At 45.4% G+C, this 25,947-nt stretch overlaps 1 protein-coding gene across 1 annotated transcript in view; it reads right to left on the bottom strand.

Annotated features, from left to right (window-relative positions):
- LOC126298964 (uncharacterized) overlaps window positions 1–25,947 on the bottom strand; it is a 1,082,841-nt gene that overhangs the window by 463,064 nt on the left and 593,830 nt on the right. Inside the window, exon 3 of the mRNA XM_049990584.1 lies at window positions 17,608–17,737. Within this exon, the coding sequence (XP_049846541.1) occupies window positions 17,608–17,737 (130 nt within the window). The remainder of the gene's footprint in view (window positions 1–17,607; window positions 17,738–25,947) is intronic.

The following is a 25,947-nucleotide window of genomic DNA, read 5'->3' as shown; positions in this document are numbered from 1 at the left end:
TATAAACTTGACAAAATACAGAAGCGCTGTTTGATATTTTTTTTAAGATTTTACCTAGCTTGAGGAAACTGCAATTTCAAGCACTATATGATTTGTTACGTGGCCCTCATGTATCCTCACTGAATTTCTAGACAGTTCACAGCTTCTGTTTTTAGGGGAATCTACCAAGACAGTAATCGCATATGTAAACAAAGTGATAGAAATGAGGTAATGCCTGATAGGTATGTCTAGTAACTTGCGCCGTGGAAGTCGAACACGCGGCAGAACAAATGGACGTCGTCAGCCCATAGAGGGCTCCGCCTCTGCGGCGGATATTCCGCGCAGCGGCTCTCGCGCAGCGAGGGCGCCACCGCTAAGCCACGTGCAGACAGCGGCCAATAGCCACTCCTTTTTTTTCTTTATTGTTATTTTAATACCCGTATAACAGGTAGGCTGGCAGCAGCACAATACGCCGCTCTTCAGCCAAAGATAACGCAATGATGAAACAGAGAAGACACATGAGTTGGAACAAAACGGCGGGGAAAAAACAGCAGACACATGAACATTAAAAACATAAAGCCGTTCACACTCGATGACAATCCACACTACAAACTGTGGACACGAAGCACAAACACTGAAGATGTCGATGGCACTGGTGAACGATGGTGTGTGACGATGAACACTGAACACTAAACACGACGGCACACACGAGACAGTGATGGCGATGCTCTCCAGTGCGTGAATGGTCACTTAGCGTGTGCGAGTCCGGGGACCTGCCAAGAGGAGAAGAAGGGTGAGGTGGGGGAGAGGGGAGAACAAGGATGCCAATGGCGGAGGCGATGGGGGAGAAGGAGAGGGACAAGGGAGGGGAAGCCCCGGGGAGGAGTGGGGAGAAATGGATGAGGGAGGGAAGAGGCAGAGAAAGGAGGGAGGGTGCCCAAAGGAGCGAAGAGGGAGGGAGGATCAAAGTTGGTAGGAGGTGTAGATGGAGGGGAGGAGGGCATCATAAGGGAGAGGGAGCTGGGTGAAGCCACCTTGGGAGAGGGTAAGGAGGGTGGAGAGATGGAGACCGGGTGAGTCGTGGGAATACAGGTGTGGCAGCAGACGGGGGTGGGAGAGGATGGACGAGACAAGTGGGTGAGGAGGATCGAGTTTGCCGGAGGTGTGCAGGATCCGTATCCTTTCAAGGAAAAGGAGGAGGTGGGGGAACGGAATCAGATCGTACAGGATCCACGTGGGGGAGGGGAGACGGATGTGATAGGCGAGGCAGAGAGCATGGCGTTCAAGGATTTGAAGGGATTTATAAAAGGTAGGGGGGCCGGAGATCCAGGCCAGATGGGCGTAACAAAGGATAGGGCGGATGAGGGATTTATAGGTGTGGAGTATGGTGGAGGGGTCCAGACCCCACGCACGGCCGGAAAGGAGCTTGAGAAGATGGAGTCAGGAGCGTGCCTTGGCTTGGACTGTCCGGAGATGGGGGGTTCTGGAGAGGCGACAGTCGAGGGTGACGCCAAGGTACTTAACGGTGGGTGTGAGGGCGATAGGACGGCCATAGATGGTGCGATAGAAATCAAGGAGGCGGAAGGAAGGTGTGGTTTTGCCTACAATGATCGCCTGGGTTTCGGAGGGACCTTGAGCAACAACTGGTTGCACCAAGCGGTGAACCGGTCAAGATGGGACTGGAGAAGGTGTTGGGAGCGCTGCAGGGTGGGGGTAAGGGAAAGGAAGGCGGTGTCATCGGCAAACTGGAGAAGGTGGACGGAGGGTGACGGCGGTGGCATGTCCGCCGTATACAAACGGTATAGAAGGGGGGAGAGGATGGAGACTTGGGACACACCAGTGGAGGGAAAAAAACTGTAGGCATCCGTGTTATGGATGGTGACGTAGGAAGGACGGTGGGACAGAAAGGGGCCGATCAGGCGGACATAGTTAATGGGAAGGGCGAAGGTTTGGAGCTTGACGAGGAGACCGGAATGCCATACACAGTCATAAGCACGTTCGAAGTCCAGGGAGAGGAAGATTGTGGAGCGACGGGAATTAAGCTGTTTGGAAAGGAGATGAGTGAGGTGAAGGAGAAGGTCGTCAGTAGAGAAGGACAGCCGAAAGCTACACTGCTTAATGGGAAGGAGGCGGTACTGGTGGAGATGCTGGTGGATGCGTCAGGTGAGGATAGATTCCAGGACCTTGCTGAAGACCGAGGTAAGGCTGATGGGACGGTAGGAGGAGACAGCGGACGGCGGTCTACCAGGTTTAAGGAACATCAGGATATGGGAGGTTTTCCACAGGTCGGGGTACTAACCAGTGGACAGGACTACATTGTAGAGCCTGGCCAGGGTGGAGAGGAAAGAGACAGGAGCTTCACGAAGGTGACGGTAGGTGACATGATCGTGACCAGGAGCGGTGTTGCGTTTTGTGCGGAGTGTAGCAATGATAACCTGTGTAGTGATAGGGGCACTGAGTTCCGTGTGTGCAATGTTGTCCAAGTGCTGGAAACGAGGAGAGAGGGGTGGGATGGAGGTGTCAGTCCGATCGTAGACATCCAGAAACAGGGAGTAATCGAACTGGGGATCATCGGGGATGGAAAAGACATCGGAGAGGTAAGAGGCAAAGGGATTGGCCTTACTAAGGGTGTCAGGGAAGGGGTGATAATCATGGATACAGGCGCGTAATGGGGCCCCTTATGGATATGGCAGCAAGAGAGGGGAAGAAAACCAATGTGCACTCCGTGTGCATACTGGGGGAGTCATTCCAGATGTGGAAAGGGTCCTTCCGGATGCCATGAAGGGTACAGGGTGCACCCATCTGCAGGTGGTCGCTGATGTCGGCGCCAATGATGTGTGTCGCTATGGATCAGAGGAAATCCTCTCTGGCTTCTAGCGGCTATCTGATTTGGTGAAGACTGCCAGTCTCGCTAGCGGGATGAAAGCAGAGCTCACCTTCTGCAGCATCGTCGACAGGGCTGACTGCAGACCTTTGGTACAGAGCCGAGTGAAGGGTCTGAATCAGAGGCTGAGACGGTTCTGCGACCGTGAGGGAGATTCCTCGACTTGCGCCATAGGGTGGTGGGGTTTCGGGTTCCGCTGGATAGGTCAGGAGTCCACTACACGCAGCAAGCAGCTACACGGATAGCAGGGGTTGTGTGGCGTGGACTGGGCAGTTTTTTTAGGTTAGATGGCCTTGGGCAAGTACAGAAAGGGCAACAGCCTCAAAGGGTGCGGGGCAAAGTCAGCACATGTGGTATTGTAATTGTAAACTGTCGAGGCTGCATTGGTAAAGTACCGGAACTTCAAGCGCTGATAGAAAGCACCGAAGCTGAAATCGTTATAGGTACAGAAAGCTGGCTGAAGCCAGAGATAAATTCAGCCGAAATTTTTACAAATTCACAGACGGTGTTTAGAAAGGATAGATTGCATGCAACCGGTGGTGGCGTGTTTGTAGCTGTTAGTAGTAGTTTATCCTGTAGTGAAGTTGAAGTGGATAGCTCCTGTGAAATATTATGGGTGGAGGTTACACTCAACAACCAAGGTAGGTTAATAATTGGCTCATTTTACCGACCTCCCGCCTCAGCAGCATTAGTGGCAGAATAACTGAGATAAAATTTGGAATACATTGCAGATAAATTTTCTCAGCATATTATAGTATTAGTTGGAGATTTCAATTTACCAGATATAGACTGGGACACTCAGATGTTTAGGACGGGTGGTAGGGACAGGACATCGAGTGACATTATACTGACTGCACTATCCGAAAATTACATCGAGCAATTAAACAGAGAACCGACTCGTGGAGATAACACCTTGGACCTACTGATAACAAACAGAACCGAACTTTTCGACTCTGTATGTGCAGAACAGGGAATCAGTGATCATAAGGCCGTTGCAGTATCCCTGAATAAGGACGTTAATAGGAATATAATGAAAGGGAGGAAGGTTTATCTGCTTAGCAAGAATAATAGAAGGAAGATTTCAGACTACCCAACAGATCAAAACGAAAATTTCTGTTCCGACACTGACAATGTTGAGTGTTTATGGAAAAAGTTTAAGGCAATTGTAAAATGCGTTTTAGACAGGTACGTGCCGAGTAAAACTCTGAGGGACGGGAAAAACCCACCGTGGTTCAACAACAAAGTTAGGAAACTACTGCGAAAGCAAAGAGAGCTTCACTGCAAGTTTAAACGCAGCCAAAACCTCTCAGACAAACAGAAGCTAAACGATGTCAAAGTTAGCGTAAGGATGGCTATGCGTGAAGCGTTCAGTGCATTCGAAAGTAAAATTCTATGTACCGACTTGACGGAAAATCCTAGGAAGTTCTGGTCTTACGTTAAATCAGTAAGTGGCTCGAAACAGCATGTCCAAACACTCCGGGATGATGATGGCACTGGAACAGAGAATGACACGCGTTAAGCTGAAATACTTAATTCCTTTTTCCAAATCTGTTTCACAGAGGAAGACCGCACTGCAGTTCCTTCTCTAAATCCTCGCACAAACGAAAAAATGGCTGACATCGAAATAAGTGTCCAAGGAATAGAAAAGCAACTGGAATCACTCAACAGAGGAAAGTCCACTGGACCTGACGGGATACCAATTCGATTCTACACAGAGTACGCGAAAGAACTGGCCCCCCTTCTAACAGCCGTGTACCGAAAGTCTCTAGAGGAACGGAAGGTTCCAAATGATTGGAAAAGAGCACAGGTAGTCCCAGTCTTCAAGAAGGGTCGTCGAGCAGATGCGCAAAACTATAGACCTATATCTCTGACGTCGATCTGTTGTACAATTTTAGAACATGTTTTTTGCTCAAGTATCATGTCGTTTTTGGAAACCCAGAATCTACTCTGGCCGGCCGCGGTGGTCTCGCGGTTCTAGGCGCGCAGTCCGGAACCGTGCGACTGCTGCGGTCGCAGGTTCGAATCCTGCCTCGGGCATGGATGTGTGTGATGTCCTTAGGTTAGTTAGGTTTAAGTAGTTCTAAGTTCTAGGGGACTAATGACCACAGCAGTTGAGTCCCATAGTGCTCAGAGCGATTTGAACCATTTTTTTGAATCTACTCTGTAGGAATCAACATGGATTCCCGAAACAGCGATCGTGTGAGACCCAACTCACTCTATTTGTTCATGAGACCCAGAAAATGTTAGATACAGGCTCCCAGGTAGATGCTATTTTCCTTGACTTCCGGAAGGTGTTTGATACAGTTCCGCACTGTCGCCTGATAAACAAAGTAAGAGCCTACGGATTATCAGACCAGCTGTGTGGCTGGATTGAAGAGTTTTTAGCAAACAGAACACAGTATGTTGTTATCAATGGAGAGACGTCTACAGACGTTAAAGTAATCTCTGGCATGACACAGGGGAGTGTTATGGGGCCATTGCTTTTCACAATATAAATAAATGACCTAGTAGATAGTGTCGGAAGTTCCATGCGGCTTTTCGCGGATGATGCTGTAGTATACAGAGAAGTTGCAGCATTAGAAAATTGTAGCGAAATGCAGGAAGATCTGCAGCGGATAGGCACTTGGTGCAGGGAGTGGCAACTGACCCTTAACATAGACAAAGGTAATGTATTGCGAATACATAGAAAGAAGGATCCGCTGCTGTATGATTATATGATAGGGGCACAAACACTGGTAGCAGTTACTTCTGTAAAATATCTGGGAGTATGTGTGCGGAACGATTTGAAGTGGAATGATCATATAAAATTAATTGTTGGTAAGGCGGGTACCAGGTTGAGATTCATTGGGAGAGTCCTTAGAAAATGTAGTCCATCAACAAAGGAGGTGGCTTACAAAACACTCGTTCGACCTATACTTGAGTATTGCTCATCAGTGTGGGATCCGTACCAGATCGGGTTGATTGAGGAGATAGAGAAGATCCAAAGAAGAGCGGCGCGTTTCGTCACAGGGTTATTTGGTAACCATGATAGTGTTACGGAGATGTTTAGGAAACTCAAGTGGCAGAGTCTGCAAGAGAGGCGCTCTGCATCGGGGTGTAGCTTGCTCGCCAGGTTTCGAGAGGGTGCGTTTCTGGATGAGGTATCGAATATATTGCTTTCCCCTACTTATACCTCCCGAGGAGATCACGAATGTAAAATTAGAGAGATTCCAGCGCGCACGGAGGCTTTCAGACAGTCTTTCTTCCCGCGAACCATACGCGACTGGAACAGAAAAGGGAAGTAATGGCAGTGGCATGTAAAGTGCCCTCAGCAACACACCGTTGGGTGGCTTGCGGAGTATAAATGTAGATGTAGATGTAGATGTCGAGAAGAGAATAGTAGGGGGAGGGTTTAGTTCCGGTAAGGCGACGGAAGGCTGACCTGAACTTGGACGAGTTTATAGGTAGTGTAGCATTTAAACGGGTGCATGTCTGCCGCCAGTGCCGGCGTTTCTTTGCAGCGAGCAAATTTCGAATGTGTTGCTGGAGTTGCCGGTGGCGTCGGGGTGTGTCCGGGTCACGTGTGTGGAGGAAGGCACGGTAGAGATGACCGGATTCCCGGAGGAGGAGGACGGCCTGAGGGGGTAAGGTAGGACTGTTGGGGTGGATGGCGACATTAGGGATGTGGGCCTTCACGGCCTGAGACAATGTCTGCTGGAGAAAGGAGGCGGCATGGGTTACATCGTCAGGGTGGTGGTAGGTGAAGGGGTGGCTATCGACCTGGGTGGAGAGGGTATCCCGGTAGGCATTCCAGTTGGTACGGGAATAGTCATGGACGTACTTTGGGGGAGAGTCATTACGAGGGTCGGAGCAGGGGCGACGACCATTTCAAATGGTAAGGAGGACAGGGAGATGGTCGCTACCAATAGGCTCCAGGACATCCACCGTTATGCGGCCAAGGAGGTTAGGGGAGGAAAGGATAACATTGGGAGTGGAGTTGGATTCGGGACAGGTGTGCTGGGGGATGGGGATGAGGTCGCCTTGAAGGGAGAAGAGGAACCGATGCCACCGCTGTAACTGGGAGGCGGAACGACTGTGGATGTTGAGGTCGGCGGCGATCACGTAGGAGGAGAAGGTACAGTCAATGTGGGAGAGGAAGTCGAAGGGAATAGGGACGTTAGGGCGGACATAGATGGTGTCGCAGATGACGTTAAGGCCAGGGAAGAAGAGACTAAGGATCAGGTGTTTGGTGGGGTCGGGAAGGAGAGGTTGAAGCTGAACTGGAATTTGGCGGTGGTGACCAATGGCAACTCCGCCACACGCAATCGGGAGGGGATTATAGGAGCAGTGAAGGAGGTAGGGCGACGTGTGGACGGTGTAGTGGGGTTGGAGGAAAGTTTCATTGAGGAGGAAGGTATCCACACAGTGGAAGGCAAGGGTGTGCAGGAAGAGGTTCTTGTTGGCAGGAAGAGAGCAGATGTTGTTGAGAAGGATATGGTGCTGTCACCCCATGACAGGGATTTAGACAAAGGTGTCAGGACGAGAGAAGGTGAAATGGGCCTGGTTGTTGGAGTAGGTGGCATACATTTTTAAGTGGAAAATGGAACGGGCGGTGTGGGAGACCTGTTGGAGGGTGTGAGGGCGCTGGAAAGGGTGGACGTTTTGTAGGACAACGGTGAAGAACCTGATGATGTCCTCATGGGGGGGGGGGGAGACGAAGGGAATTGCCAGGAAGGGTGGGGGCGTCCAGAGAACAGACAGGGATGGTGAGTTCAGGAGTGGTCGGAGGGGGTCGGGCTTTACACTTTTGGGAGTAGGTGGGATGGGGGAGATTGCAGGTATTGCAGGAGGGAGGGGATTGTAGGTTAGGGCACTGCCGGAGGAAGTGCGCTTGCCTACAATGTGGGCAGGTGGAGGCCTCGCGGCACTCGGCTGTTGGGTGTGCGTTATAGTGCAGGCACCTCTGGCAGCACAGGGATTGAGGAGGGGAACGGGAGGGGTCGACCTTATAGCGCTGGTTGAAGTGGAGGGCACCATCTTCAGGAGACGGTCAATGGAGAGGGCGTCCTCGGAGAAAACCCGCATAAGGCGGGTGGGGCCAGCCGTTGAAAATACGTCAGACCGCCTGCAGCTCCAGTGTGGGATGCGCCTTGAGCTATGCCTACACCCCCTCCTCCATGGTCGACAGACTAAGCTAAGTGATCACGGCGGTGAAGGTCGGCGGGCGACAAAGGGGTTGGGGTTGGTGGGTAGGAGATGAAGAACGAGCAGGGGTGAGGGAGGAATTGGGGCCAAAACGGGTGATAGGGAGGCGAGAGAGGATGTCAGTATGGAGGGTTGGGCTGGGGAGGAGATGAGAATGGAATCCCATCTGGGGGTGAAGAGAGATGGGGGCACCAGGGAGGTGTTGGCAGAGGAGAGAGCTTCTGGGCCTCGAGAAGGGAAGGATCAGGACGGGAGAGAAGGTATTTGTATAAGGAGGGGGGAGGAGGAGAAGGACGAAGAGGAGGCGGAGGCGGAGGGAGCAGGGCCAGGTGGGGAGACATCCATGGCATCCAGGGGTGGGGGGTAAGGAGGACGGGGCGGGGCCTTTTTGAGAGGGGAGGAGGTGGTGGTGCCACTAGGGCGTTTAACGGCGGCATAAGGGGGGGGGGGGGGTGACATGAGTGACGGGAGCGATAGGGAGGTGGCGAGAAGGGGCAGGTCCCAGTAGGGGCGCAGCAGTCGGCGTCGGAGATGGTGACGGTGAAGGCGACGGTGCTGGCAGTGATGGCGAAGGCGATGGGGAGAGTTGGGCATGGGCAGTGGCCTCCACGGACCACCACCCTTGCTGGATCTGCAGTGACAGGCTGGGGGAGTGGGAGGAAAGGATCAGAGGGAGAGGAGCGGGGCGAAAAAAAGCGAGGGTGAAGGGAGAGTGACAAGAGGAGGGATGGAAAGAGGTGGGTGTGACTGGGCACACCATGTAATGGTGGTGGTGGCGGCGGAGGGGGAAGTATAAACTATGGCTGTGGTGGTAGTGGTGGTCGTGGGGGTGGGGGCTGACATGACGACAGGGATAAACAAAAATGCACAGGATGAAAAGGAAAGGAAAAAACTGGGTACAGACGAAGATGATGACGGATGAAGACGAAACCGGACAAAAACGCTGCTGGCGCTGGAGCTGACGACGGCTGGCAGGAATGCCGCTGCTGCCGCGGACGGGGCCGGGGCCGCTGCTGCTGCTGCTCGGCTGGACCACTGCTGCTCGGCTGGCTGGCTGGCTGGTTGGCACCAAATTTCTGGTACTTATTACTGTAGCTCAGTTAGAAGTAACAACTAGACGAACTTGCAGGTACCTTATATCTCACTGTAGTCAACATAGTCATCTTCAGAGATTCAGCAATTGTTTAGATAATTAAGATAATTCTCATGTATTGTTCTGTCTCATATATGTACAGCTGAGATGAACAACAAATGAGAGTAGCCGCTCCCTCCGGTTTCGTATATAGGCCCTAGTCCAGTCAGTCTGGTACTCGCTCTGGATTTCGTCTCTATCTCGGCGGTATTGCTTTCTGGTCGTTGCTCGTTGTTGACATTTGCCTGGCTCTGGTTCCGAGTGGATTTGTGTTTGGTGTTGTCGTTTTCACAAGCCTCCGTTGTTTATATCTTCCTTGTTGTGTCGCTCATAGTCGGTCGTGGTCCGTTGTTAGTTTTCGTTGGTCTGTCGTCCGCCTCGTCCTGTGTTTACCCGGTGGTGCGTGCTCCACCGCCGGCGGCTTCCCCACCTGGCGGCTCCGATCCGCAGCCCAAGGCGTTCCCGCTGTTGGTTGTGGTTACTACAGTATGCAACACAGCCAACATGCAGGTAGCACAGTTGTGATAGTAACTGACCAAAATTACTAGGAACACTACCATATCTACAGTTACCTTCAGTAGTGTGCTGTAGCCTCTGGTAGTTTTACAACTCTAGTCCTCTCTGACCAGGTAAGTAAAATACAGATTCACTGACGCAGCTCGTGCTTATGTGCACCTGTGGGTGCATTTAGCTTTTGTTTTATCACTGATAGCTGAGGCAGCAGCGATGGGAGACAGATTAAGTGTGTCAATGAACGTGTAATGAACGCAATGGAGATAATGTGAAAAAAAGAACTTACCAAGGAGGTGATGGAGTAGAACGTCCTGTGTGATGGAGGTGATACAAATTACAAGAAAAGTTTGAAAACGGCCGAAAGCATGCAGTAGTATAGCTGCTGAAGTGGGTCGAAATGTTAAACATGTTTGCGAAAGTTATCATATTTACACATACAATATATTGCACAAAATGTACTGAAAAACAGTACTGTATTGGGCACTGGAAATTAATCAGTAAATATTACAACATATTTTACTGTACAATGTACATAACATGACCACAATTGGAAACACTATGAAGAAAATTGAAATAGGAAGAACCATCACACTTGTTGAAATCGGATTTCATGCGAGGGAATTATGTTATTAAGCAAGCATTAATTGTCAAGACCCACATGGTATTCCTGACATCCAATCGCATTATTTCCATACATGGTTATAATACGAAGAACCAAAGATATTACGCCATAGAGTTATTCCACAGTAAAATTTAAGGCAATACGTCTGATCTTATGAAGAACACCTTTGGCATAATCTTGTCAGCGATCCTAAAATTTGTTGTATACTTAAAATCTGCAGTCACTAAAGGGTTTACCTCCTGAACTACATATGGACAGCCGGCCGGAGTGGCCGTGCGGTTCTAGGCGCTACAGTCTGGAGCCGAGCGACCGCTGCGGTCGCAGGTTCGAATCCTGCCTCGGGCGTGGATGTGTGTGATGCCCTTAGGTTAGTTAGGTTTAATTAGTTCTAAGTTCTAGTCGACTGATGACCTCAGAAGTTAAGTTGCATAGTGCTCAGAGCCATTTGAACCATTTTTGTACATATGGACAACACAAAAACAGAAATTGGATGTTGGATATAGATTTATCGCTTGATTCTCTTTCTTTTATAGGTTTTTAGTTATTCAAATGTAATGCTACTATTAGTCTAAGAAAGTGCCCCTTACAGAAGAATCAACACAAATGGTTCTGCAGTTAAATGCATTATCATATACTACAGTGCATGTCCTTGTGCTACGACTGACTCAGCTGTTTCACTGTTGACACAAATCAAATAATTTCTTCTGAAGTTGGGCAAAACATTCTCAATTCCAGTGCACATTTGCTTTACTGTCTTTTAAATGGCAGAATATTATACATTAAAGTAAAATGCGATTGTCCTGCTTGTGTTTCTAGTTGTCAGATATCAGGGAAGACGACATTTGATAATGTAGAAAATAAAAAATGGCGAGAATGATTTATATGAATTTCACTAGGTGAATACTCAATACTAGAGGACCAAGTAGTGAAATAGAAGTTCCTACCTGAGTGAGAAAAGTAGTACATCATAACAGTATCATATCCTCAAAAAACAACCTCACGATGTGTGAAGATGCTTGAAAATCTATCTTCGAGAGTCTCTAGTTCAATGTACAGGGGATGGTATTCCCCTTAGATTTTTCTGTTTCTACTGATGTCGTGCATCCAACATCTTCTTTTCATTATAGCTACCATTTCGCAAGACTAATAGGTGAGAAGTTGGCCATCGTCTAAGTTCCCCGTTTCTGCACAAAATATGTAACTCGTTACAAATATATAAAATTAAATCACACCATACAGACACAACGGATCGCTCATATAAAGATACTGTTTTCTGCACGACGTTATCAAATTGTCTACCACCACGACAAAGGCGCTATACATCTAGCTGTTAATGTGGTTTGGTCCAATTTGAGTGTGTGACAGGTGACGCAGCCACGAGAGTCGTTCTTGCCCGCGTGGTGTCCCTTCCCACAGAACGCTGGGACCTGCCGTCGTGGCCTGATTCATTCTGCCAGGCCGCGTTTTCTAATCGTGATGAGTTCAGACACTGAATCATGGTCTACGGTCAGTTTCCATAAGGCTGGTGTCTACCACACGCTTTGCAGTTATGGCATGTCATACACTGGCCAGACCGTCAAGCTCGTGGAGAACCGGCATAGTGAGCGTCAGCTATTGCGCAACATTTGCTTGATGTTGGTCATATTATGAAATATTACAACGCAGAGATTCTGGCATGCACTTCCAGCTATTGAGGAAGTGATATTAAGGAATCAGTTGAGATACAATTAGAAAATAACCTAATAAACAGAGATGGAGGTTTGTGCTTAAATTTTGCTTGGAATGCTGCTCTCTCGTTGGTCAAATAAAAGAGGGACAGAATTAATGTTACTGGCTCACCTGTTGGGAATATTCACCATCGATAACTTGTGACTTCAGTCTTTTGGTTTTGTGATGGCGTTAGTGTTATAGTATGTGTGCTATTTTTCTACATATGCTCCACATACCGAGGTTTCATGTTTTCTTGCAGAGCGCTCTCACATTGCATTTGTGCCTTGAGAATGACGAGGTGTGCACCAGTCGGAATGTTGGAGTTATCGAAGACGTCACCCGGCTAGCTTCATTTAATTCATTTTACACTGTCAAGTCACACTGATGTGATCATCCATCAAAAGCCTAACTAACCACCTTTTGCAGCACGGATCGCTGGGAGATCTGCTGGAAGAGAATCAGTGAGGCTCTGGAAGGTACCGACAGGGATGTGGAGCTATGCCGTGGCCAGACGTGCTACGTCTTTTGTTTGAGGATCCATGCCACGAATAACCCAATCGAGGTGGTCCCACAGCTTCTCGATTGTGTTTAAACCTGAGGAGTTTCGTGGCAGAAGAGTCCGATAATCGCATGGTGGTGCTCTTAGAACAATGCGCGTACACTGCAAGCTGTGTGACAGCTTGCATTGTCCTGCTGATAGATGTCATAGTGCCATGGGAAAGCAAACTGTATGTCGGGGTGGATGTGGTCCCCAAGGTTAAATGCACACTTTTTTTGATCCATTGACGAGATCACACAGGGAATGCGACAGAAACATTTTCCTCCATTGTTGCACGGTGTCTGCTTTTAGACGTTTCACGCCGTACACACCAACGGCCACTTGTTCGATGGAGCAAAAAACGTGATTCACCTGAAACAGGCACCTGTTGCGGTGTTAGCGTCTAAGTCGCAGACTTTGTTGGCGATGAACAGCAGCCAGTATGGCTGCACGAAACAGGCGCCTGCTGTGGAGACCCAACCGCAGCAATGTTCGCCGAATCATCGTTGACGAAACACTGTTGGTAGCCCCTCGGTTCATCTGGGTGATCAGTTGCTCAACAGTTGTACGTCTATTCGCACGTACACATCTCCGCAAGCACCATTCACCCTTTCATCTATGGCCCAGGGTGCGGCACAGTTGCCTATGAGTAGGTTTTGAACAGCGCCATTTTGTTATGCACAGTGTACTTTAACCACTGCGGGACCTGAACAGTTTAAAAACTTAGTAATTTCGGAAGTATTTCCACTCCTGCCACGAAAGCCAATTATAATGCCTTTTGAACTTCAGACACTTCGCTCAGTTTCCGCAATACAACAACAACTGCACTGTTATCCGCGTCCCGCCTCACGCTTTGTATACTCTCCAATGTTAGCGCTGGCCGGTCTCTGTGGCCGAGCGGTTCTCGGCGCTTCAGTACGGAACCGCGCTCTTGCTACGGTCGCAGGTTCGAATCCTGCCTCGGGCATGGTTGTGTGTGATGTCCTTAGTTAGGTTTAAGTAGCTCTAAGCGTAGAGGACTGATGAGCTCAGATGTTAAGTCCCATAATGCTCAGAGCCATTTGAACCATTTTGACAGGGCTGCCGACTGTGAACGGTGTTTGCACGTTGTCGTCGAACATAGGTGGTGTCATATTTTAACGTGACTTGGTCGATTATATGAAAAACAATTGCTGTAACACGAATTAAATCTATACGGGGGTACACTTTTGCTCTGACGACATAGAGACATTCGTTATTTCACCAAGTATTAAGCTACCATTTGCTGATGCTCCTAAGGTTGTGGGCAGGGATCTTCATCGATTATGATGAATAGCTTTTGTAGTATGATCCACTCATTCTCGAACACTGACGCATTGTTAACGTACAGAAAACTGGCCACCCATGTAGGTGGATTACCGTTAGATGCTGCTGCGTTTGGCAGATGAATCCAACTCGAAATCTGGTCGAGTCATTGACCACTTTCCACCGAGCTGTGCGTGCGAGCGCTGTACAGTGAGTTTTACTCCAGGTACATTAGGTACGTATTTCGTGATAACAAGCAGACTGACCCCTTGGGCTGAGGATTTTAAACGCTATTGCACACTGCGTACCTTAAACCGCCCCCTACCTAGTCCATGGGTGGAAAGGATGGAGAGTTGCTAGATGAGTTCTGACTTTGGTTCATGATCTAGATAGTCCTTTCTGTTCCAGCAGGAAGAGGAAACATTTCGTAATTATCAGGCACTTGTCCCTCTCCGGCGCCTGCTCGTGAACTGGAGGAGAGCGGTACACACGAAGGAATGTTACATACTACAAGAAAGCTACTCGTCCTTGAATTTTTCTCTGTAAGTCATCTTTCCCTTGAACACTGCAACCACTTTGCTTGGGAACAACGGAAAGTCTATACCAGGTGTCCTAGAAATGTAACACATGGTTCTAACCTGTGCTATAATAGGACTTCTATCATTTGACTTGGTTTCGAAAGAGTTCTCGTGTGGACTACCACATGATATATATTCATTACAAAGCACCTACGACGTTGGTGTTTGATTTTGTAGGATCCATAAATTTCCAACGAGCTACTAGAAAATTTATGGAATTAAAAGTCGCACACGTTAAGGCTGCGTTATTTTATTGAACTTTGTACTATTCTTGAGATATAGTTGATTTAGACAAGATACCATTTCTCAGTGACACAAAAAGTTCCACCGCCGCATCGCAATATATGTGCTGAAGCACACCCAGAGCACGGACATCCTCCAGTATGGTAGCCCTCGAGAATCACCACACCCGTTCCCAGCTCAGATTGCCTGACTTCCCTATGATCCACGCCGTATGTAGCTTATTGAGCTCTACAGACACGGTAAACATTACTCACTTTCGTGATTGCTACATACTTGTAAAATGTAAAGTGTATGCGTAAGTATGTTGCATTGGCAAGAGTTGCTGTGTTTTGATTCACGAAATCTGCTAATGGATTACATCTGTACATGAGGTTATGATAAACACCGCCCTAAGAAAACCATATCAAACAATAACAGAAAAAGGCAACTTTCAACTTTTTCGTAATGAAAGGACACTGCACTTTGGCGTATTCCACTGCTAGTACAGAGACATGTTTCCTTCTTCTAGTGTTGAATAATGAAACAAAGGATTCCTGGCAAACGTAATGTGGAAAGGAGGTTCTGGACGACAAAGGAAGGAACCTTAGAGGTTGAAGTCCAGTAGGCAATGAGATCTTTAAAGATAGATTAAAACTTGGTCTCGACAGTTAAGATGAGGAAAAGGGCCACAATCATTATCAAAGGTATCGTCCTGGCTCTTGATGCTTTAAAGATAGTACCGAAAATCTGAAGCCAGGTCGTTGGTCGGTGATTAGGAGACGAGTTTCTGGCGGAAGTAAAGCTGTGAGGACAGGTCTTGAGTCGTGCTTGGGTAGCTCAGTTGGTAGAGCACTTGCCCGCGAAAGGCAAAGGTCCCTAATTCGAGTTTCCGTCCGGCATACAGTTTTAATCTGCCAGGAAGTTTCATCTCGCAGAGTGTTCGTTTGCGAACATATGTTCAGTGAGACTTTTCTGCTTCTAGTATCTCATGCTTTCAATTGTATGTGTTTACGCCATTAATTATGATACATCCTGCAGTCCATCGCCTGTGGTCGTACATTCGGGACAGCAGTAGTCTTCTTCCGATATTTAGGCTGATGATCGTACTGCAAGCTTGGAGATGAGTCGCTGACCAGTTTACAAAATTCGCAATTCGTGCATTTACTGCACATAGTTGTGCCACGTTGTTTCAGTTCAGTTTCTTACATACCCTGAATAGGACTGTACGGTTATCTACCGAAAGATCTCAAGAAGAAATAGTGTTGCGCCAGATGCATGCGCGAAGAATGATGTAATATGTCAAAATTATCTCATTAATTGGGATAACAATGATTTCTACCTTACATGCAATTACTTAATTCCAACTTTTGTCCACGTATTTTCCTCCAAAATTGAGACAACTTGAATAACATTTGTGTACCTCTTTGTGTACACTGCAGATACGTTCTTGGTCAAAAGTGGGATGATCACATATTCATTCACTCACCATAATGCAAGTGATATTGAATACGGAATCATTTCAAATAAAGAATGAAATGAAAATCTATGACAGTCAGATAACGCCACTGCGGAGGTTGAGGAAATGTCATACAATTTAAAGTCGTGTAGAGCTGTGTTGCGGTATGCAGCTGGGTATTATATTTACCACTTTAGGTAAGCATGCCATGTCATTGAATGAGAGACATCTGAGACAATTACTGCAGCACGCCACTTTTAACGTGTTTTAACGTGTGTGTCGATGACGTTATCTTTGAGCACACGCTTTATGTGACAGTAGATGGTGATGATGCCATCTTGGGGCATAAAAATCAGAATATGTTGATTTCAGACATATTAAAGCAGTTATTAGTATCCATAAAAAGATAGTATAGAACGAATGTTCCTTAAAAATTAAAATATATACATAAAATATAAAATAGTTATCAAATGATGCAAAGCTACATTCACTTTCACAATCACGAAAAACATAGAATGAAATGAGTACCTATTTATAAAGCTAGCCTTTATATGAAAGCTCGCATTTAAGTAACAAAATAAACTAAAAAGCTTTAAATTAATAGAGCAGAAAACCTTACCTCGATAATCATAGATAAAAATTGACAAACGGGTAATTCTGAACAGCCCAATACGTAATTGTAACTTATTCGACTTTTACGCCAGTTGCCATTTTAGATCGTTGCTCAGATATTTTCAGCGTATTACGTACACAAACATGGGGGTAAGAAATCAAGCGAAATGTAATTAATCTCTAACGTTCCACTAGAAACCACAGTACTTTACATCAAAATAATTCGAAAACATCCCTGATTAATTACCGAAATTTTGTTGGTAAGGTACAGGTTTATCCTGTAAGATATTGGTCATGGAACGTAGCTCCACAGTTAGCTAGTTACCAGTTTTAGTATATTTTGGGTTTTATTTTGAATGGTTATTCAAATGGGGATTCAATGTTAGTTTTTCATCTAATGTTAGTCCAAGGTATTTTAGAGTCTTAATTCAGTAAATTAGACGGATGTGGATTGTTGAGTTAAAGCGTAAATATAGTGAAGGATATCATTATGTGTTAGAGGGAGGTGTAGGTGTAGTGGTAGTAATGTGTATAGGAGTGGTAGTGTACCAGTGTTGGGACTAGAGAGAAAACTTCAGAATTAAGGGAGTCGAGTTTGCTGACAGTGTAGGATGAACAGGGGTGTTCAACTTACTGAGAAGTGGGAATGAGATGATACGGTAAACAATCTAACGGGGGGAAGGTAGCCAGTAAGTAGCTTTATTTTTTGTAATAAATTGCTATTTATTCATTTTTTAAAGTTGTATTCTGATAGATCGTAGACCAAACAACTTGAAGTGGAGGAAGTGAATACTCGTTTTGTCTTCCTAAGACACTGACTCGCACTCTCTATACTTTTGTTTAACTCTTTGCATTAAAACGAGAACTTGTGTGGAAATGTTTAGGGCACTCACCCCGCGCGGCGCCGCGCCCTCTCGCGTGCCAGCTTGGCGCGCCGACGCAGGCAGCAGATGACGAGCAGCGCCAGCAGCGGAAAGCCCAGGATGCACGACACGATCGGGATCACCACCGTCTCCGGTGACACTGCAAAACAAACACTCCCAGTTTCGTTCCTGCTTATTACTTTGCCTATATGTATAAGCTATTTTGCGTAAATTACAACAGCTTTAACTAATTAATATAATAATATAATATTAATATTATATAATATTAATATTAATTGAATATTTGGGTGTAGTACTGCAGAGCGATATGAAGTGGGACAAGCATGTAATGGCAGTTGTGGGGAAGGCGGGTAGTCGTATTCGGTTCATTGGTAGAATTTTGGGAAGACGTGGTTCATCTGTAAAGGAGACCGCTTATAAAACACTAATACGACCTATTCTTCAGTACTGCTCGAGCCTTTGGGATCCCTATCAGGTCGGATTTAGGGAGGACAGAGAAGCAATTCAGAGGCGGGCTGCTAGATTTGTTACTGGTAGGTTTGATCATCACGCGAGTGTTATGCAAATGCTTCAGGAACTCGGGCGGGAGTCCATGGAGGAAGGGAGGCGTTCTTTTCGTGAAGCGCTACTGAGGAAATTTAGAGAACCAGCATTTGAGGCTGACTGCAGAACAATTTTACTGCCGCCAACTTACATTTCACGGAAAGACCACAAACATAAGATAAGAGATTAGGGCTCGTACAGAGGCATATAGGCAGTCATTTTTTCCTCGTTCTGTTTGGGAGTGGAACAGGGAGAGAAGATGCTAGTTGTGGTACGAGGTACCCTCCACCACGACCGTACGGTGGATTGCGGAGTATGTATGTAGATGTAGATGCAAATGTAATCACCAAAATAACCAGCAGTCTCCTCAAATTCAACTCAACAACTCCATCCCTTACTTAAATGCAATACCTAAAAATCAATCTCGTCAAGACCTACCGAATACTCTTTCAGTCTCCCATATTTCCACCTCTGCATCCACAATAATGCCATACGCTATGTTAATACACTATATTTGGGACTAACTGCTCGCTTCAAACTAACCTGGTTATGTGATGTTATAAACCATTCAACATAGTCCACATAGACTAAAACTACTTACAGCCTTGCAGCTACCTTATCTGATCCATCCTCATCTACACCAATGTAGCTTGGCTCTCCACATCCCCAAGATTTTACCACTCCATAAACGTTCTTAGGCGATGCATTCCATCCCTCCTTCCGTATATTTTTTCTTTCTGCTGCACACAATCTTCATACTATTCAAATTCCTTGCCGTCCTCAAATGCATTGAACATTTCACTGAATTATATATCTCCTGTATACACGAAAACTAAAATCTCATAGCTTCTTCATCCTAACCGTGCTACCGATCCATACTCTCCGCCACGCACCACGAAGTACACTGCAGAGTAGAGACGTTCGTAGAGGTATAGGACACTTTTCAGCCCTGGACCACTACAGCGTCAGTGCTAACATAACTTCTATCCGAAGGAAACCTTAAAAGATTCCCTTTGCCTCAAGATAGTACCCATCCCACCAACTACAGTCGTAGCTCATAATCTCCTTTCATTAATGATCTAAAAGAGAACCCCCCTCTCCATTTCAGTCATCTCTGTCCAGTCTCCACCTCTTTCTCTCATATTTCCCAGTGCTTATCAACAATCCCAGCTCTTCAGACATAGTGCTCCATCAATACTACACCTCATTCCACCGTTCTCCTTACACACTCTTACCACATTTATCGCAAGGTGATCAGTCAGACACAACTGGTACTTGTCAGAACCACTATTTGCTCCTGGATTACAGCCTGTTGCCGCACCCAATAAGTACTGCTTTCTCTGAAGATCTGAAGATTCATACAATACTTCACTCTTACGCACAACATTGATAAAACGCACCGTAAAAGGAAGTGAATGAGGAACGCCGTGCCCTTGGTGGGCATGTAACTAATCTTTTGTGCTACTGTACATAATGCACTTGACAAACAGAAACAAATTTTAAAGTTACATTAATTAGTATTTTTAGATAATTCATAAAATTGTATTAAGAAATCTGAAATTAGCTAGCGTATTTTAAGTTACAGATAGTGTGGGTCTGTAGTGAGCAGATACATTGTGTAAAAGTACTGTAGCTGCTCACCCATAAGTTTTTTTTAAAAATATTACTACCATTTAAAATATCTTGGAATGTAATAAGAAATATAGAGGATCACGTTAAATGAGTAATATGACAAGATACCTGAAGATACACACTACCGCAATTGTACATGTGGTTCCATAGTGTGTCCCTTCTAATTTTTATTTCATGTGTATAACCATTAACGTTAAAAAAGATGATGATGATGTTTGGTTTGTAGGGCGCTCAACTGCACGTTTATCAGCGCCTGTAAAACTTCCCAACCTTTGCTGAATCCAAACTCGCCACATTCATGAATGATGATGAAATGATGAGGACAGCACAAACACCCAGTCATCTCGATGTAGGTGAAAATCCAACGTTAAAAGAGTCACAATATCATAACTGTAAAAGTGGATCAATAGTGTGTGACATTTTATTTATTTTTCTGTATCTATTGCCATTAACATTAAAAGAAGACATTGAGTTTATGACGAACGTATCATGTAGATTATTTATTTTTCGAGCAGTAGAGGACATCTACGAGCGCCGCGCAGGATTTCTCCGCATCTCACGCCTCGGGTTCTCTTGGCGATACAAATGCAGATTCAACTGTTTTGTATAGCCTTTCGGCTAGGGACAGATTGTGTACACAACAGAAGGATCGTCTGAGTGTGATTATCCTACAGCGTTGCGTGAATGTTTAAAAACTACACACTTCTTCCAGCTTAGGTAAATGGAGAAATCGGTTGGTCCTTTTTGCATTAGGTATGGTCTACGGTGCTCCTTAACGGATTTATGGAGGCAGAATTTCATTCATGGGTGGTTCTTGAGAATACACGAAAATAAGCGTTGTTAACCATTTTTCGCCTTCAGCAGCGGATATCTAAATAAGAAACCGTAGAAAACTTTTTCAAATGTTAACGGTAGAATTTCTAGATATTTATCTAGCCGTTCATTCTTTCCGTTTTCAAAAATCTTTATCCGTTATCGAGAAAAACCCGTAAACTTAGTTTTTGGGTACCAAAGCCGAGCCGCGCGTTTCAAGGCTGTTATACACAGTAAAATGCTGTAATTTTTGTGATGTATTGCTATGATCCAGATCACGAGCAACTTTGAAAATTTTCTTGGTATATTTATGCGTTTCCGACACACAGAGGTTCAAAGTTAACATACTTCTTCACTTGTAATACGCACGTAACGTCCGGAGTGAGGTGAAACCGTAGTTTATAATGTGGCGTAGGCAAGTAAATATGATGTAAAGTGTCTCCATCATCATCCAAAGGATTCTGGGAACCCTATGTTGTAGTACTGAAGCACATGCAAAACTTTTGTGTACATAAAATCCGGACTGCAGTATAAAATTTGTTTCAATTTCACATAAGAAACGATCAAAATTTTACTGACCCATAACGTACTTTTCATATGAGTGACGTGCCCTGCAGGGAAAAGAAGGGAACCCGAGGAAAAATGTCCCTAGTGGACAAAAAAAAAGAAAGGTGAATATGGTCTTGTTTAAAAGAATGTGACTCAAAAGTGGGGTGCCAGCTGTCTCATTCTGCCTTCCTCGGCACCTTATAAATTTTCCAAAAATTTGGATGCGAACAATTCGTAGTGTTTCATGCCGAGAAACAAGGTGACAGTGGCACTGTGAAAGAAATGGAAAAGTAATAAATACAGGAAGATAGTAAAAATGATAGTGGTATGGAAAGAGCGAAGGAGAGAATAACAGTGTGAGAGAAAGAGAAGGACACAGTGGCAGTAGAACATAGTTGATAGTGACGGAACAATGACAGGAACATACTGAAGAAGACAGTGCCGGTGAGAGAGGAATAAAGCGAAGGAGAAAGTGGAAGAGGGTGAGAGCAAGTGATAATGAGATACAGTGTCTATGGCAATGACAACGAGGAAGAGAGATATAGTAACAGTGAGAAGAAACAGCAGCAGTGGCATCGAATGAATAAGATAGTTGCAGTAATAGAGAGTAAGAGGGAGACAGTGACAGTGGACAGAACGAAGGACACTGTGGCTTTGACCCAGGAGAAAGTGGCAAAGAGATTCAAAGTGATAATGACAGTGAGCTGGGTTGATGAGTGAGAATGGGCAAGAGGATGAAAGGGTATGAGCGGCTTAACTAGCGGGTGTGAGCGAGATACAGTTGGGGGAGCTTGTGGGAGTGAAAGGTGAATTGCATATTAAAAAATGCGCGAATATGTTCGCATGCCAAAATTTTTGGGAAAATTTTTAAAGGGACTGAGGAATGTATAATGAGGCAGCAGGTACCCCACTTTTCAGCCCGAGTCTTTTAAACAGGAGCGCATTCGCCTTTTTTGGACTTCGATAGGAGTATTGTTTCACTAGTAATGAAACGTGTTTATAAAATGCCACCAAAAATATTAAAATATTTATCCTGTGCAAAGTCAATGTGATCGTTAATAGCTTATCCTGGTAACTTACAATACAGAATGAGTCACTTTAAATTTGCACTGCAAATATTGCGAAAATGGGAAGTGCTATTGATGTGCGGTTTTCACAGAATGGATTGGTAGTCAAGGGCTCGTATTGTTAGCCGATAAACAGACTGTAATAATATTTGGAAGGTATATTTTTTGTCCAAACATGCACATTTTCAAATGGAACCATGCCTATCGACATTAAGAAAGTAAAAGTAATTTAAATTAGAATGTCAGTAGTGTTTGTTGCAGTTGTGTAGTGCGATTCGTTTACGAGATTTAGTATTTTGAAACGTTTCTACACGAACACTTGTTTGTGGCACGCAACCAGCGTAGTTGCAAAGTAGGATGTTGTTATGCTTGTGTGTTCCTTGAGTGTATTCCAACTTGCTAGTCAATTAGTGTGCGACAATCCAAGCAGTACGTCGTGAGTGGACGACAAGATTTACCAATACAGAAAAAGCTGGCATGTTCATAGTGTATGGAGAGTGTAGGAAGAATGCACTTCATTCTTGTACTGTGAAAGTGGCAAGATATCCCAAACGAATGCAACCATCTCGTCAATCAGTTATCAACCTCTTCACCCATTTAGTTGTAGGTGGTAGTGTAACACCTAGACAACGTAACAGAAGGAAATACACGTAAGTGACGACAAAAGAGGGGGAAATTAATGTTCTTGCTGCTGTTACAGTTGATCTGCACATTAGCTTCTTCGCAACCGCATGAGAAAGTGGCATGAGTCAGAAAAATGTGCTAGGCATTCTCCATCGACATAGCTTCCATCCTCGTCACATCTCTCCTCAACAAGAACTGCATGGAAACAGTTGTGAGAATCATGTTAAGTTGTGTCCGTCGGCATTATGACCGGATACGCCAGATGTATGATGTATCTTGTTTAATGATGAAGTCACATTTACCAATCATGGCCAGGTGAACCTTTGAAACATGCAGTATTGGTCTTTTGACAATCTCTGTTGGCTTAGTCAGATGAAATGTCAACGTCCATGGAATGTAAACGTGTGGTGTGGGATGGTGAACCATCAGCTCATATGCCCGTTTCCCATAACAGAACACTGAAACCGCACAGCCTCCTAACAGGCCACCTTCCATGACGCAAGAAGGCGTTGCTCTGTTGACTAGGATGACCCTGTGGTACCAAGAATATGGCTGTCAGCCCATAGTGCACGAAGTGCTACGGCATCTTTTCACGAATTTTATCCAAATAGTTGTAATTTTGGCCGGTCCGTTTCCTGGATTTGACTCCTATCAACTCTTTCCTGCGGGGAAAACTGTAAGACGCTGTCTACAAGGACGTACAAACTATGCCCTATGATATGTAACTGCATATCATTGCAGCCTTCGCGGACATCTCCGCTGTAATGTAAGCATGTGCGCAGCAGTCGTTCCATACCGGACTGGAAGCGGTGCTCATGTTGAACACAACCTGTGATGGTCAGTTGTCTCGTTACTGGTCAGAAACCAAATATGTAATGCAAGTACTTGTGTTGCTCTTTAGTGTGTGCTACCACAGGCATTGTCCAAGAGTGGGTGTGGGAACTTTTCAAAATACGAAGTCTCGTACACGACTCGCACTAAAATCCTGCAAGAAACACTACAGAAATTCTTATTTACCCTGCTTTTAGTTTCATAATGTCAATAGGTATTGGTACATTTAAAAAAGTGTATGTCTGCACATAAAATACATTTCCTAACGCTATCTAAGTGTCTGTTGATTGGCTAACAATACGAGCCCTAGACTATTAATCTATTTCTTGTTTTCGTCATTACCTATAGGAATTCGTGGAACTGTATGCACCGTTACTTGGAGGTAAGGATTCATGTGTTGGGCCTTATAATTAGAATGAGAATTCACAACAAAGTTTTTGAATGTTGGTTTCTGGCAAATTGAAAAGGAAAGTCCGCTGTTAGTTTTTGAAATATCTAAGTGATTTATTTCTGAATTTACTCTATCACTTATTTAATAAGTCGGCGTCGATGGAAAAAACATCTGCCACAGAGCTCATTATCACGAGTGAAATGTTGATTTTTAATCTTCTGCCTCAGGAGTTGGATGACCAGCCTCATGTTGGTCTTCTTACTATTCTCTCAATCTTACCTGGCAAGGGTCTCACATCGACGAGCCATACTCGAGAACCAAACGAGCCTGTTGTAAGCTACCTCTTTTGTGGGTGAATTACATTACATTACGATCCTTCTAGAGATTCTGTCTGCACTCTGCTTTACATACATCAGACTTTATGAAGTCGTTCCATTTTCAGTTGGAGTCCAGTCATTCGATGAAATTTACATCTTACACTTGCATATTGCTAATTTGTGAGAGTTTGCCGTGCTACTCTACTAGTACAGGCATGGACAAAATTTGTGCTGCTAAGATGAGTCTGCTCAGCGCTCCGGCTATCCCCACCACTGTTTATTCCGAGCAGGTGTGAGAGAGACAATCATATGTTGAGGGCTACAAATGCAGGAAAATTAGGAGATGTGATTGCAACACAGAGCAACTATTATTAAGAGGCAGCGTACATTTAACTGTCAGAGGTTTATATCAAGTGCTTACTTTCAACTTTTCGTTTCTCTGTTGTTGTTGTGGCAGCTGTCTGTGCTACTCTATCGTGTGCAAGCCTCTTCATCTCCAAGTAACTACTGCAACCTCTATCTTCTGAATCTGCTTAGTGTACTCATATCTTAAAAACTGGCTCTGAGCACTATGGGACTTAACATCTGTGGTCATTAGTCCCCTAGAACTTAGAACTACTTAAACCTAACTAACCTAAGGACATCACACACATCCATGCCCGAGGCAGGATTCGAACCTGCGACCGTAGCAGTCACGCGGTTCTGGACTGAGCGCCTTAACCGCGAGACCACCGCGGCCGGCGTACACATATCTTAGACTTCCTCAACCGATACCTTCTTCTTGTCACGCTGTGCCACAAATATCTTTTCTCCCTAATTCTCTTTAGTACCTCCTCATTAGTTACGTGATCTACCCATCAGCATTCTTCTGTAGCGCTGTAACTCAAAAGCTTCTATTCTTTTCTGGTCTAAACTGTTTATCGTACATGTTTCACTTACATACACTATTGGCCATTAAAATTGCTACACCAAGAAGAAATGCAGATGATAAACAGGTATTCATCGGACAAATATATTATACTAGACTGATATGTGATTGCATTTTCACGCAATTTGTGTGTATAGATCCTGGGAGATCAGTACCCAGAACAACCACCTCTGGCCGCAATAACGGCCTTGATACGCCTGCGCATTGAGTCAAACAGACCTTGGATGGCGTGTACAGGTACAGCTGCCATGCAGCTTATACACGATACCACAGTTCATCAAGAGTAGTGACTGGCGTATTGTAACGAGCCAGATGCTCGGCCACCATTGACCAGACATTTTCAATTGGCGAGAGATCTGGGAAATGTGCTGCCCAGGGCAGCAGTCGAACTTTTTCTGCATCCAGAAAGGCCCATACAGGACCTGCAACATGCGGTCGTGCATTATCCTATTGGAACGTAGGGTTTCGCAAGGATCAAATGAAGGGTAGAGCCACGGGTCGTAACACATCTGAAATGTAACGTCCACTGTTCAAAGTGCCGTCAATGCGAACAAGAGGTGACCATCACGCAGGGTGATACGCCAGTATGGCGATGACGAATTCAGATCTTCCAATGTGCGTTCACCGCAATGTCGCCAAACACGGATGCGACCA

Source organism: Schistocerca gregaria, chromosome X (assembly GCF_023897955.1).
Source record: "Schistocerca gregaria isolate iqSchGreg1 chromosome X, iqSchGreg1.2, whole genome shotgun sequence".
Lineage (NCBI taxonomy): Eukaryota > Metazoa > Arthropoda > Insecta > Orthoptera > Acrididae > Schistocerca > Schistocerca gregaria.
This window is presented reverse-complemented; position numbering and strand designations above follow the sequence as displayed.